Here is a 15921-nt window from a genome sequence, read left to right as displayed (position 1 = left end):
CCCATTACTATGCATTAATCAGTAGGCAGGGGAAGGAGAATTTCGATTATTGATTACAATACTTTTTAAACTTCTAAATTTTTTAAGCAGTTTCATTGAATTTTTTGACAAACATTTATAACGAAACAGAGAGTTTATAGGGTAACTTCGGTATTGACGAGGATTTACGCTGCAGACGTCAGAAAAAATAAAAAAGAGTAAAGGTAATTTGTTTGCAGCCATTCTCTGTTATTTTGCCTGTATACAATATTTTACTATTGTGTTATAATTTCAATTTTTTACTGTCAATATTAACGAAATTATCGTGAATTAAATCAATTTGTCAACGTAGTGAGTACCGCAGCGATCTATTACAACTTATTTAAATGGTTACTTTCTCTGTAGGGAGTGTGAAAGGTTTACTGACAACATTAAGTTGTCAGATGATTCCACATTTATGATGCAATCCATCCAATATGTGGAATCATCTGAAAACTAAACATTATCAGTAAATCTTTCTCTTGTAAGAGCGTAGTGAACTCTTAATATATTTCTGTGATGTGCGCTTTTTACACATATACGAAACCTATATACAGCTTACAAATACATTGATAAATTGATTTAATTCATAATAATTTCATTAATATTAAAAACCAGAAAAAGATGTATTGATCCTGTTTAGTTTTCAGACAATTCCACATATTTGATGGATTTATGTGTTTAGAGGGAAGCTCTTAACATTTTAACTTTATTTGATTTTTTTATTTAACTTTTAACTTTCCGGTAAAAAATTCTTCATATGTATATAATTTTATATAGTTATACATAATTATATATCGATATATAATTATACATCAAATATATATATATATATATATAATTAGATATAATTATGCATGATTTTTACATAAAATTATTTACAATTATATTTAATTATATATTATATGATTGCACATAATTTTATGTAGTTATTATATATAATTATACATAATTAATGAATAATTATATGCATATTATTTTATATGGTTATACATAAAAATCATGCATAATTATACATAATTATATATAATTATATATTATTATATATATTTTAATATATATCGACATATTTAATATATAATTATATGTAACTGTATTTGTATATAACTATATATGAAAAATTTTTTACTGGGTTTTATTTAGTTACTATGCAATCCGGAGTTATTTTACGAGCCCCGAAAGGGTGCCCTGCGTACAGATCTGTCGACGGCACGTCATTTTTCGCACGTGCGCACGAAAGCTGAGCGCGCTCCGTCTCGCTCGTTCGCTCGCACGCTTGCTCGCGACGCTCGCCACCGATTGGCGATCAGTTTGTTTCGAGACGCGAGACGATGAGGTTCGCCGATGCTCGCACGACCACGATTCGATGTCACAACGACGAGCCCGACCAAGCAGCCGCCTTCCATCCGCGTTTTCTACCCCTTCGCGACAGGAGCCAGCCGGAATGCGTTTCGTTCGCGTGGTGCAGCAAACGGCGTAAAACGGAGTAGACGGATATTTAAGTTAGGAGGAAAAAGAGAAATAGAACATACGTGAGCGATGCGAAACGATTAAAAGGTGGAGTAATAGGATAAGCGGGAAGAAAGGGATCGAAGGCCGGTCATATGTGTCGGACGAATGTTCGAGCGAACGAACGGAGAGAAAGTCACCGAGGGGAGATTCGACGTACGAGCGACTCGAAAGTGAATGAAAGGAGCCGAAGATACAACAGCTAAACGATAAGTTGGGGTGAGAGATCAGAAATATATGCCGAGGAAGAATTTCGCTTCGGACAATTGAGAAAGCGCATTGAAGAAATTACTTTCAAACGTAAAACGTCCACAGCGATAAATAGATCAGAGGAACATTTCGTCGATATTTCAGAATTTTCGGACGCGCCGGTGGACGGCAGCCGCGGCTCCGTAAGCGTCCTGCCGATTACTATTTACTCTCCGGACGAGCGATCCGGGTCGAGGGAGCAGGGAGCAACGCTCTCCGCGGGCGACCTCTTTGCGGCGGGGGTCGAAAAAATGTGGTGCTCCTCGAGTGAGAGCGTTCGAATGAACGAGCGCGCTCGCGAGGGCGAGAAGGGACGGCGGCGGGACAACGACGACGACGAGGTTGCGACGGACAATGTCGACTCCGGATTTCTCTCGGCCGGCAGTATGCAGGTCAGCGCCGAGATCCGCGACCCCGAGACGCCGCAGCCGCGAAAGGAGGATGATCGGCGGATGACGCTGGTGAATCCCGGCGAGGACCGGCGACGAGCGGTCGAGCCGCCGGCGCCGACAACGGGATTGACGACCTCGGCACCGCCACCACCGTCTCCGTCGCTCCCATCATCAACGACTGTGGTAGCGGCGACGGCGAAGGCGGCGTTCGCGGAGGTGCCAGCGCGAGTCATCGACAGCGGCGTCGTGGACGTCGACCTCAGCGAGGATCTGAACCGGCTCACCCTGGGGAAGCGGCCCGGATCCTGCCTGAATCCGCTCGCCAGCAGCGAGGATCATCGCCTGGCTCAGGTCGAGCCGACGACGACGACGATCCTCGAACTGACTCCTGTGAAAGCGGCATCAGCGGAATTGATCCACGTAATGCCGCAGTACCAGGACGACGACCTGCTCGAGCAGCACCAGCTGGATGTTGCCAGAAAGAAGCGTGCGATAATAAGCGAAAACACCTGGCAGCTTTATTACGCGCAGGACGACGACGGTGACACGTGAGTTCGACATTTATTACGTTCGTCAATTTATGATACAATTTTATTTGAGAGATTAGCTTGCGCACTCAGAAAGATTCAAACTTGCTCTTGATGCAGCTGTTAATTTCTTCCTTGTTTTCATATTTCTTATTTATATCATAATTAACAAGTGATAAATTAATTTTATATTGCTGATGCCAGCATAGCATCTTCTAAGATCTTCCCACTCCGGAAGAAATGATAAAATTTTTCTTATTCACATTTGACTACTCTAGCAGTATTGTAATGTAAACGTAAAATTTGAATAGCGAAACTTACGTAGTAAAACGCCGATGGTGTTTTGATTACTTAAAAATGTTTATCTCTTAGAAATTATATTTCAATTATCTTGTTATTACCAACCTGTATTACCAAATATATTATTTTCAGAGTTAGATAATAACTAGTCATAGAGCGATAAAAGTTAATAAAGTTAAAAAGTTAACGAGAAATTTTAACTTAATTTAAAATGATTTAATTTTTAACTTTAACTGTAATTATTTCTAAAACTTTAATTCATTAACGTTTTCCTCAATTTAAAATTTATTTATTTAAAAAAAAATATATATAAATAAATATATTTGCACTTAAAATCAATATTTTTTGTTATTTTATATAATCTTAATTTACAAATTAAATGATAATTGTTTGATAATCTATATTATAATTGTTTTAAATAATCTAACTTTAAAAACTTGCAAATTTCTAAGTTAATATGAGTATGCTTTTTAAAATTAACTTTTACTTTAAAGTTAATTAAGTCTTAACGTAACTTTTAACTATTTAGTTTTCGTTCATGTAACTTTGAACTTAACTAAATTAACTTTTATTATAAATTTTAACTTAATTTAGTTAAAAAGTATATAACTTACCCAATCCTAATTATTTTTATTATTAATTCTAGAGTATGAGTGTAGATGCATCAGTTGAAATCGTTTTTCAAATTGTCTAACATCGATAAAAATCCCTCAAGACAATAGAGTTAGGTCATGTAAATATATAATTTGTCGAGGATAGACATAAGATATAAGATAGAGAACAGTTTTCCGCGAAATGTGTAAATTGCTGAATAACGTTGTAGAATTATATCACCATTATAGATAAAGAAATCAATCCTTGAAAGTTGTTTGTAAAGGCAAATAGATCAGCGTTAAAAAGTAATATTTCCTAGCGAAATATCTTGTACGTATAATTTATGGCACAATAATTTCGCTCAATTGATTTACACACTCAGAAAAATATGAATTTTCCTTGATGCACCTATTAATCTTTTCAGTGTTTTTACCGTTAATATTTTAAATTTAATCACTAATAATATTTTGATAAAAATACAATTTATATAATTTCACAACAAAATTTTTAATATAGTAAACATCACATAGCAACTCTGCCGATGATCTTTTTTGATTGTATAAAAATACATATAGTATTTAGGATAGCCAATTTTCCTTACAAATATATCAAATAAATTATATAAACTGTAAATATATAGAAAAAAATTCTTTTTTTTTTTTTAAATTTATACTTGCGCAAGATTTCTTCAAGTTTATGTGTATCCGAAAAAAGAAAGGTTTTATTCCGCTTTTAATCTCTATCGTTAACCGCGTAATCTGGCAGACAATCATCTCTATTCTCATTGAATTATCATATGCAGCTTCTCTTCTTTTTTTCACAAGAACGTCATACAATTTATTCAAGAGTTTTTTTTGTGCAAAACTGGTGCACGATGATTTACGTGTGAGCATCGGCATGCGTAACGTTGACGTTTGTACTTACATAAATCTAATGACTTATATACATACATATTTATGTCTGACGACATTTGGCTCGTTGAACCGACTCAATTAAACTAGTTTCATTAAACATCTATTCGGGAGACTCAGCTAATCCACAACAATATAAATCGTGAAACAACTGATGAGAATTTCATTTTAAAAAATGTCTCTTGTATATAAAAAAATTTTCTATCTAAATATTTCGTATCTAAAAACACATTGAAAAATATAAATAAATAAATAAACAAAAAAATAAAACATGGCCATGAATGCATGAGCCATAATGCTTCATGTCCGTATTAATATGGATAACTTATTCTTACGTAACGTTTATTGTCACAGGAAATTGCACATCGCAATTATGCAGGGCTTCGTGGAGACTGCGCTCGAATTGATACGACTGGTGCCTCATCCTTCCCTATTGAACATGTACAACGACAAGCGGCAAGCGCCTTTGCATCTAGCAGTACTGACGAGTCAGTCGCTAATCGTCAGACGGCTAATTCTCGCGGGCGTAGATCCATCTCTCAGGAATTCGTGTGGAAACACGGCCCTTCACCTGGCCTGCAGAAGCGGAGATCTGGCTTGTGCCAAGGCCCTCACGGACCCATTGTCTCCGATGGAGAGGAACAAGTTGATGCCTGGGCAGACAGTACCCGCCTTACCTCAGGATTTGGAGCAACGGAACTATAATGGTGGGTACTAAATGCTGCTAAATATTTGCCTGGGCTCTTCGGAATAATTGCTCATTTGCGAATAGTAGAAACTAAAAACAGAAAAAAACATTGTTAGACAAATTGAAAAAGAAATTGTCAAAGCGAAATGGCGATTCGTAGAAATTAAAAAAGCGCGACAAAGAATTCTTTGCGCATTCAATTTCGCGCCTTAAGTACTTTAATGGTTTGAGACTTTTCCTGCGGTTACGATAGCTATTTGGAAGCTTATAACATAACGCAATAATTACCGCAATAATAATGCTGGGAAAGACAATTTGTGTCAACGTGACGATACACACAAAGGATGTCGAGCTGACAGGAAAATCCTAACTGCTTTTACCGCAGAATCATGCGTAAAACTCGCAAATAGCAAATACGATGATACCGCAGATCATGGACGAGAGGAACCATGTGGGTTTCCTCTGATTTCATCACTTTCGTTTCGAGAATCACGTCTTAAAAGTCTTGGAAGTTCATGTTTGGAAGTTCCATCATCTTACGTCAGGAATATTCTTGTCTTTGGAAAGAAGAAGATACGTCAATCCGACTAAAGTAATTTATCTAATTAAAATTATCCGTCTCATATTTATGTTTGAAATAATTTAAATTTCAAAAAATGCACAACTATTATATCAAGTGTCTTACGTGCAAGGTTGGATAAGTTAATACATTTTTTAACTAAATTAAGTTAAAGTTAATGGCTCATAAAATTATTTATGTTAAGATTTACAAAAACTAACTATAATTAAAGTTACGTTAAAATTAAATTAACTTAAATTAACTTAAAAAATTAGAAATTCATAAGATTTTTTAAAGTTAGATTACTTAAAACAATTATAATAGGGATTTTTAAACAAATTTAATATTTTATTTACAAATTAAATTTATATGAAATAATAAAAAAATATTGTTTTTTATATGAAGGAATGTATGTTTTATATTTTTCCTTTTACATAAATTTTTAAGTTAGCAAAAAAGTTAATGAATTAAAGTTTATGTGTTTCAAAAATAACTAGTTAAAGTTAAAAATTAAATGATTTAAAATTAACCAATCGTAAGTTAAGTTAAAAGTTACCAACTTTATTATGTAAAGTTTAACTTATTAACTAGTTACTTCCCAACCCTGCTTACGTGTCTTACAGATTTCAATGATAATTTTAATTTTTGTTAATTGTGAGAATACTTTTTTATTCTTTTAAGATTATTGAGATGTAAACAGTTTGTGCATAAATTATAAGTGATTCATGGCGAATTTTCCGAATAGAATAATCTTCATGTAATAAGTAGAATTTTCCGTTACGTTTCGCGAACTTTTGCTTTAATAGAGATCTAATATCTGACGGATTAGAAAGAGATAAGTTGAAATATCGTAAAAAATCAATTTGTTACTAACCGCGATTGGTGACTAATGGATACGGTATACTCTAACAGATCTTTTAAAGCTACAGCTTTAGCGTACTGTTTTTAGCGGAACATTTAACCGAGGTCGCATTATTGTCACGCTCTCTGGACGCGATTCTTTTCGTCATAATAACATAGGAATTCCCCAGTAAATACGCTAGTACCTCTCACCGATACATCCGTTATCGAGTCGCAATCAGAATGACTGCGGCTTGTTATCGCCATAAATCAAGGACTGAATAAGTGTGTTCAGCAGCAGATCAAGTCTGAGGGACGTGGTCAATATGTCGAATCTGTGAAATCTGCGAATCTCTGAAGAAGACGCGTGCCGCTCTAACCGTATAAACGCTACAATATTATTTAATATTAAATAATATTCCAAAAATATTATTTAATGTTAATAAAAAGTGGCTATACATTTACTCTTGATAATATTATATAAATATTATATGAGAAGTATATAATAATATTATTTACTCCAATATTTTAAATGTAATAATTATAAAGTTTATAAATATTTTATGCATTATTAATTCACATTAATTTTGTTCACAATAATATTTGTAGAACATTTTTATAATATTCTACGAATATCATATAAAAACGGACATATAACAGTAACACAATATTAAAATAATATTAAAATTATTGAATAATATTCTTGGAATAGTATTTTGATATTATTTTAATATTTAATCATTTTTGTATAATATTGCAATGTTTATAGGGTAGTACGTAAACTAGATTCGTAAAAAGAAAAGAAAAGAAAGAATAACATTAGAGGAAGGAAAACCCGAAGACGTTAAAAATGCTTTCTATTGCTCTTCTTTCAAAGGCGACTTTTACGATGAAACGTGGAGAGAAAAAAACGCTCCGATCGACAGTGATCATTGCGAAATATGCACAGACTTTTTAAAACTCTTGGAAATCCCGTGTAACGTCATCGACGCGCGTATTCCGCTGCAAGCTCGTGCGATGCGGATAACGCACCTAAGCACGCATGCACGCACGTGCACCAATCGCTCGTGATGAATTCGATTAATCGAGTTTTCTCGAGGGCACAACCGCGAACATGTCAATGAAATTCTACCTACGAATGTTTTATTAGATAACTCGCCTGCATTCATTTGGATTTACAAGTAAAGATAATGGAATGAGTCCTGAGTCCTTCTTTCACGCGACCAGGAGATCAGTTATTCATTCAGAATAATTGCGTTTCAAGGTTTACTTGTTTTTTGTCTTTCTTTTTTTTGAGAAATGTATTTTCATTTTCGTGATTAAATTTGTCTCCAATGTGGTAAAAGATAAGCGACGAATTCTGTAACCACGATTAACGTTAGCTAAAATTAGATAAAAGTTATTTTCGTGAAACCACAATTTCGCGGTACTTTGATTTACTCTTAAAGGCAAAAATACGCGACATTATTTTTTTCTTAAGAAAAGAAACAATTTTGTCTACAGCTTGGTTTACATATTAAATCAACCTTTGAAAGATTGTCTTTGCCAGCAAGCAAAGTGTGAATAAATATGCAATTGGGTCATTGAGTCATCAGTTTTTGTCTTTAATTTCATCATGAAAACTCTAGAGCTACCTAAGAGCTACAATATTATTTAATGTTTAATAATATTCTTAAAACGTTATTTAATATTAATAAAAAGTGGTTATATGTACACTTCTGATAATATTGATAATATGAATATTATATAAATAGTATACGAGAAATAAATAATATTATTTACTTCAACATTTTTAATGTAATAATTAGTGTAATTAAATGTAATAATTTATGAATATTTTATGCATATAATAATTTACATTAATTTTTTAACAAAAATAATATTTGTAGAACATTTTCATAATATTCTACGGAAATTGAAATAATATACCACAAATAAAAACAGACATATAACATTAATACAATATTCCCATAATACTAAAATAATATTAAAAGTATTGTATTAGAATAATAAATCATAGTATTAGAATTGAAAAATTATAATATTAGAATAATATTTTCGGAACATTATTTCAATATTATTTTAACTCTTTAACACAATATTCGTATAACATTCTAGACAAAGTAGCGTTTACAAGGAAGTTGCATCGATGAAACGTAAAACTCGTTGCAAAAAATTTTTATCGGCAAAAGTGCACGGAATTTTTAAAAAAATCAGTTTAGCAATGTAAGAGGGATTGTTTTGCACGTACAATGGAATTTGGCATGGGCTTATACTTGCATGCACGCGTGCGTTACATCACGCGGCGCGTCGCGCCGCAATGCCGTGTAGTTCGGAGCGTACGCGAGAGAGAGCAGATGTTGATATTTAAAAATATCCGTAGAACTATTTGCATGCTGCTCGATATTCTCGCCTCGTCTCGTTCGGTCGGAAAACCCCACAGCGGCGTCGACGTCAGTGGCTTTCGTCGAACTTCCGCCCTTAAAAAAATCAACCCTTCTTCGTGATTAACACTAGTCACGCGATATCGAACTCTGGGTGTTCTATTTTAAGGGAACACGAGGATTTGATAAAATCTTTTACCTCGCGTTGAAATGACGTATAAACTCTTCGAAAGCACGGTAAAAAAAAGTTTTATGTAAATTACAAATATAAATGAAAATAAATAAATAAATATTTAATGATAAATATATGTTATATAATTATATATAAAATATGTCTGTTTGTTTTCTTTTTCTTATATAATCTCTGTTTATATGTGGGAAAAATAGTAAAAAGAATAATTAAAAATAATTAGAAAGATAATTTTTATATTTTTAGACAGAGATTAGACAAGAAAAAATAATATATGAGCCTATTTGATATATAATTTTATGTATTTATATTTGATGACGTATGGACTTTTTAAACTGAGAGTGCGTTCTATGATTAAAGCTGAGCAGCCTCATTGATGCTGCAACCTTATTTGGAAAGGCAAACGTATAGATAATTAAATCTATTAATTCTTTCAATGTCATTGCAACTGATCCTGCGCAGTTCTTGTGCGACAAAAAGTAACTCGTACGCAACTATGTTTATGAATGTATGTGACGATCGATTAGATTAATATTTCTATTTCTACCGTTGGAATCGACGCACTACGATGCACGCACAAGTATGTCGTCAAATTCCGCCAATGCAACTGGTAACTGGCGGCGCCGTTAATTTTAGAAGTTACTTCGATCGGCGCGGGCCTAGTTTGGACCGCGGGACGCCAGCGAAATCTCCGACGACATGATTCACCGTATGTCTTCCTAGTTCTATCTATATCTTACAACGAGTCGACAAGCATGTGACTGACCATCATTTCGAATGTTCCGTGTGCCTATCTCCGTGTGTTCTCCTGATACCATTAAGAGAGAAATAATAGAAAATTAAAAAATTAAATAGTCGACGATTATTCAGTTGCTCGAAGAATTCGGCGATGTAAAAATGCACTTGCAAAATGTATACGCGGAAAGAACAATTTTACTGCAATGTCTAAACATTTAGTTAGATACAGAAAATAATTTTAATTTATCGCTTTTCTTAGTGATAAAATTAATATTTTCCTGTGTGTATGACAATTTTTCTTTCAGTAAAATAATCTTTAAAAAATGGATATATAACATTAAAAAATATTCTTTTTCCAACATATCCTTATCGTATATCATTCTTCCATTTGATTTCTTTTTCTTTGATTTCAGGTGAGATGTGTCTGCACCTGTCCGCTGCTAAGGGTCACGTGAACCTGGTGCGTCTTCTGTTGCGTCTCGGCGCCGATCTCGAGGCGAGGGAAGGTCTGGCGGGATACACGGCGCTTCACCTCGCGATGGAACATAGACGTCGGTCGGTAGTTAACTTCTTGCTCCAGGAATGCAAACCCTCTCTAGACACGCAGACGTACAGCGGCCTGACGGCCTACCAGATAGCACTGAGCATTGACATCCAGCTCGCCAGGGAGCTGGTGCGATACGGCGCAAAACCGGAGCCGCTGCCGAATTCAGATTCGGAGAGCAGTTCTGAGGACGAGACTTACGGAGAGGCGAGTTACTTGCCCGCGATCGTCAAAATGCAAAACGCAGTCGAAGTGAAGGTCTAAATTACTCACCAATTAAATATTAAAGATATGTTGGACAGCCATTAATTCATTGAATCCAAACGTTATACGACTGCTGAATGAGAAAATGAAATAGAAAACACATGCTATGTATATAACGTTCATATGCACAAGGAAATATCTCACCTTACTTGGAAACGACTATAAAATTCTTTTAACTTAATTCTTTTATTATTTTATAAATTAAATTAAGAGTGCGGTCCAAATGCTTGACGCTACGAATACTTCAAAGCATTTGAATCAGAACCAAGAATTTTACTAATTGAATGCTTTAAAGCATCGTAGCCTATTTTTATTATATTCACGAAATCGGATATATTCAAATAATTGTATTCGAAGATGAAAGTTAGTTTCATTAAATCGCATATTTCGCGTGAATCAAATTGTAGTTATAAGTTTGACGCGCTTATGACATCATCCTAATTCATCGAACTAGATTTGAGTGAATTACAAAAAGCGAGAAAATTGTTAAAGTTAAGTAGATAGCAAATGAATACAGGATTTTTAACTTCGACCTGCGTTATACGCGCGCGATTATAGAGATTTATTTTGAATATTATTATTATAATTAATTATTGATTATATACGTGCGCGCTTTTTAAATTGAAATTAGCGGCAACGTATGAAGAGATGAGATAAACGAATGAGAAGATAACAAAGACGTATGGAAATCAAAGATCTCAGAAACGAACTTATACGCGATTAACGAATATTCGATTAACGAACGAAGCAACGATATGTGAAATGCTTGAGAGCCTTTACCTTTCATGCGCAATGTGGATGTGCAATACTTCGAAGTGTGTTTGTGAAAAATGTTGTAAAAAGGGCAATCCCATCATATTTTGTACATTGGTCTTACGACATGGGTTGAATGTATTCTGTACAAACGAGAAGAGAGTGTGATTGTTCTGAAATATGTAACAACGTGAGAATGAAATATTTATGATAAATGTAATTAGTCCAATTATGTGAACGACACAAGTCCACAGAGAGTAAAATGCCATTTTCAATCAAAGCTAATGTTTTTTGGCGCTTAACAATATTTCCATATCAGTTTGATTTGCGATATTATTTCCAGTTTTAGTTTATGATCACATTACAAGTCCGACAACTTATAGAACAGCGCACAATTTATAGAACTAATAAAACGTATTTATAAATTGATATAAAAATATTATTAAGCATCAATCTTGACTGAAAATGGAATATCTGCGCCTTTTGAGCGCGCCTTATTTTATACTGTAAATAGAGAAGTACTGATATACAAAATGTAAATAGAGAATAGAGAAATCCGCGTTTACGAAAAAAGATTTTGTTATAAATCGTAGATCGTAAGGTGAACATGAGGTTGGCGCGTGGTACAAAATATATTTTATAAGTTGAAGAGAAATAATCAAATTCTCGTTCTTACATGCGACTCATAGAGATGCGATTAATTACATTGTTAGCGCAACTTTCTATTTAATTAGCTGAGATAATAGGTCAAATATCTGTGCACAATTATGTGCATGTATTTATGTTAGCAGAGGAGAAAAAGATCCAAAATAATATGTTTGTCAATAATGGACGTTATATGGATCTTATCAGTGTTCAATTTAGTAATATAAGATCGCTTCCGTCAAAGAGTGTACAGTAAGCCCGTTTCTCGTGTACATAGCTCATCTTCCGTTAAAATCATATGAATAATATCACAGCCACGTTGCATTAAATAACAACGGCGACGACATTATCATCATTATTGTTATATTCGTGTATGTAAAGGTCCCATAATTATTTTTAATAAAAAAAAAAACTATGTTGCAAAATTCAAAGTCCCTTTCTTCTCTCGTGCCCCATTCCACCCGACTGACGTTATTATTTACGACGCAAAAAATTACAAGGAGACGATATCACTTGGGTCAACACATTCCCACGAGGAAATCTGGAAATTCCCACGTCGCAAACACGACGACATATAAGTTTAGAGGAAAGAACGTCGTTCAGATATGTTTATATATTGCCCCGGACATTTATGTTATTTCTATACACAACCAAAAAGAGAATATCTAAAAAAAAAATACGATATTACGACGATATAAAAAGACGAAATGGCACAAGACTCTTGTTTATATGAGACGCAATATTTTGCCTCCTTCAAATCAATAATTTACTGTATTATACATGAGAAACTCTCGTGTTCGCTATGTATATTTACTGATATATAGGTAACGCGAAGAGTATAAAGAGTGTTGAACGTAACGGGGTTTTTGGAGGCGTAAGAAACGGTGGATGAAGCGGCGCGGTTAAATTTGCAACAGCGACGTAAAAATCTGGAGCAAGGGCCGACCGTCGCGTGTTATTTCGAGTTTCGTGTAATGGTCTAGGCATTCCAAGAAGCCCGCTCATTCCTTTTTCAGGGAGTTTGTTCCATAGAGAAGGAGAGAAAGAAAGAGAGAAAGAGAAAAAGAGAGAATTCGTGCAGGTTTCGGGGTATATTTGGATGTCGTAGAAACGACAGTTCTCTCGTCTGAGAGAACGCGCGTTCCCCGACACGTAAGCGCAGAATAATTATAGTCGTCGTGTCCATGGTGGAACGTCTAGCTCGCACCCGAGAAAGACGCGCTCCTCGCTCATGATAAATTCTATGTAAAGAGACAATTTCGAGCCTTTAATTAACTTAGCGATTAACTTGCGACGTAATGGACCGATCTTATCAATTCTGTTTAACAAATTTATGAGCTGCTGACTACAAATCTTAAACTGATCCTAAATTAATTTTTTAATTATTAATTTTGATTATAAAATTATTCAATTTTTAATTAAAAGTATTTATATATTTTACATAAATAAATTATAATTTGCAGAAAATAACAAGGGAAATAAAATAATACGATATGTTTTGTCAAGTTTTATAGTTGACAATTTATAAATTTAATCAGAATTAATGAAACCAACCCAAAGCCTGAACCATTTTTGTTAATATGTGTAGTCATTTCAATAATACGTAATTTCATAGCCACCAACTTTTATTTTTTTGATATAATTTTATCACTCTTTTCTTCAACTTTTTAATCATCTTTTAACAATTTATATTTATTTTTAAAATCTTGTACTATTTTTTGATGTCCTTAGAATATGATATCTCTTGAGAGACATCTTTGTGCTGTATGAACTTTACTGGGATTAAAATTTGGTTTATATTTGATAAAATTATTAATTTCTTATTATTTAATATCTAAAAAATAGGTTGAATAAGTTAATTAATATTTCTTGTAAAATTAGAGTAAGGACAACAATCGTTAATAGCATTTGCCATTAGAATTTTGCAAGTTTACTTAATCGCCAATTAAATTAGCATGACATTGATTCAAAGACATTTTCAAATTATTTTTAAGACGTCCAACGTTTTAATTTTGGGCATGGTGCCATCTGAAAAGTTAGCCAATGGTAATGAAGCAACTGTTCACGCACTCAAGCGCTTGAGATAAGTTATCTACTCTTTGCAATTAAATTTTTTTGCATTTGTCTTTTCTTTTTTTCTCTCCAAGTAATTATAATCAAATTATATACTCATATTTTATTCAGTCTAATTATATTTCTATTTCATTCAAAGTTCAGAAAGTGCAGCTCAACTATAAAGAACAAACTTATCGTATGATGGTAGAACGAGTAATGCCTTTTCTTAATTTATTATAAATACAGAGAACACTACGATAACAAGATCTTTAATAATTAACATTACTGAAACAAAAAGAATTCTATTTCAGTTTTATATACTTTTTATCAGTTACTACAGTTTTTATCAGTGTTATTATATATATTTTTATTTATGTGTTTAATATTGACAAATCGTGAATTGTCGTTCATAAAATTTAGATATAAATGGTTCTTATCAGGTCTGTTCATTGTGGCGTTGTACACTTTCTGCACTTAATAAAATAATTATACGTACCCGTAAGAGAAGAAAAAATGTTTCAATAAACTGATTAGTTGCATCAGTAACATAATAATTCTGCATCAGTAACTGATGAAATATCATTACAGTTACAAATATAATAATCAATTTATTCAAACACTTTTTCTTAAAGACGGAGGCAGAGAGGAACCTAAGAGCGGCCACGGCGGCCTTTTTCCTATAACGCTTCGAAACTCCCGTACACTAGTGACGCACATCCATTCTGGCCAGAATGGGAACTACGTGTCACATCCATTTTGCAACCCGCCGTTAAAAACAGTGTGGATGTTAGCACGGACAACAACCCACATCCATCTCTCGAGAAATGGATGTAGGTTGTTGTCCGTGCTAACATCCATTCTGCTGTAAATAAAATCTGACGCGTATCGCGTGTGTTGCATCCAGGACAGGGTTCGAGAATGTGCACAAATGATTAATTACGTCTACTTTCGCGTAATTTTTTATTTATTATAGTCTGAATTATTTACATTAACATTGATATTAATAAATATCAATGCGTTTATGCCCATATTTTTACTTAAAAATAATGTTTAATAGTAACAGAGAGAATTTGGTTCTTTAATAAAGAAACATTCATTTTACGCAGTACTCAAAAATAATTGTAATTAACATCGCATCATATGATGAAGAAAAAATAAATGTCTTTCCACGAATAAATATACCATCTTGTTATTTTTACATAATTCTTTATTATTTAAATTTCTTTAAATTATGCTTTTGAAAAAATAAGCTTTTTTAATTTTTTTAAATCTTGACGCAACTCTCTCTCTCTCTCACTCTTTCTCTCTTTCTCTTTTAACGTGATTGTCCTTTAATTGTTTAGGCCTTCAGTTAGAGAGAGAAAGCATCACGGTGATAGAGCGAGCGGCGATGTTATCTCTACGGATATTCTCCTCTTCGCTCCCCTCTCCAACCCGACGCGTTTTCCGTGCTACGTTTAGGCCGTAAAATTCAGAAAGAGGATTTCGGACGATTTCTGCGCAGGGACGTAGAGAGACTAGAAAGCGCCCACTCTTTTTTTATTTTGTGTGCATACAATGGCATATGCATGCATACGCATGATTTACAAATGACAATACGTCCATTTCTCGAGAGATGGATGTGGATTGTTGTCCGTGCTAACATCCACACTGTTTTTAACGGCGGGTTGCAAAATGGATGTGACACGTAGTTCCCATTCTGGCCAGAATGGATGTGCGTCACTAGTGTACGGGAGTTTCGAAGCGTTATAGGAAAAAGGC

At 33.9% G+C, this 15921-nt stretch overlaps 1 protein-coding gene across 1 annotated transcript; it reads left to right on the top strand.

The window, feature by feature from the left end:
- Positions 1-1311: 1311 nt before the first annotated feature.
- LOC105201775 (NF-kappa-B inhibitor cactus) lies at positions 1312-12530 on the top strand. Its single transcript, XM_011169968.3, has 3 exons — positions 1312-2716; positions 4855-5207; positions 10313-12530. Exons 1-3 carry the CDS (start codon positions 2028-2030, stop codon positions 10705-10707), a joined length of 1437 nt encoding a protein of 478 aa, XP_011168270.2. The 5' UTR covers positions 1312-2027; the 3' UTR covers positions 10708-12530.
- The last annotated feature ends 3391 nt before the right edge of the window (positions 12531-15921 follow it).

The sequence above is a fragment of the Solenopsis invicta genome, chromosome 12, assembly GCF_016802725.1.
Source record: "Solenopsis invicta isolate M01_SB chromosome 12, UNIL_Sinv_3.0, whole genome shotgun sequence".
NCBI lineage: Eukaryota > Metazoa > Arthropoda > Insecta > Hymenoptera > Formicidae > Solenopsis > Solenopsis invicta.
This window is presented reverse-complemented; position numbering and strand designations above follow the sequence as displayed.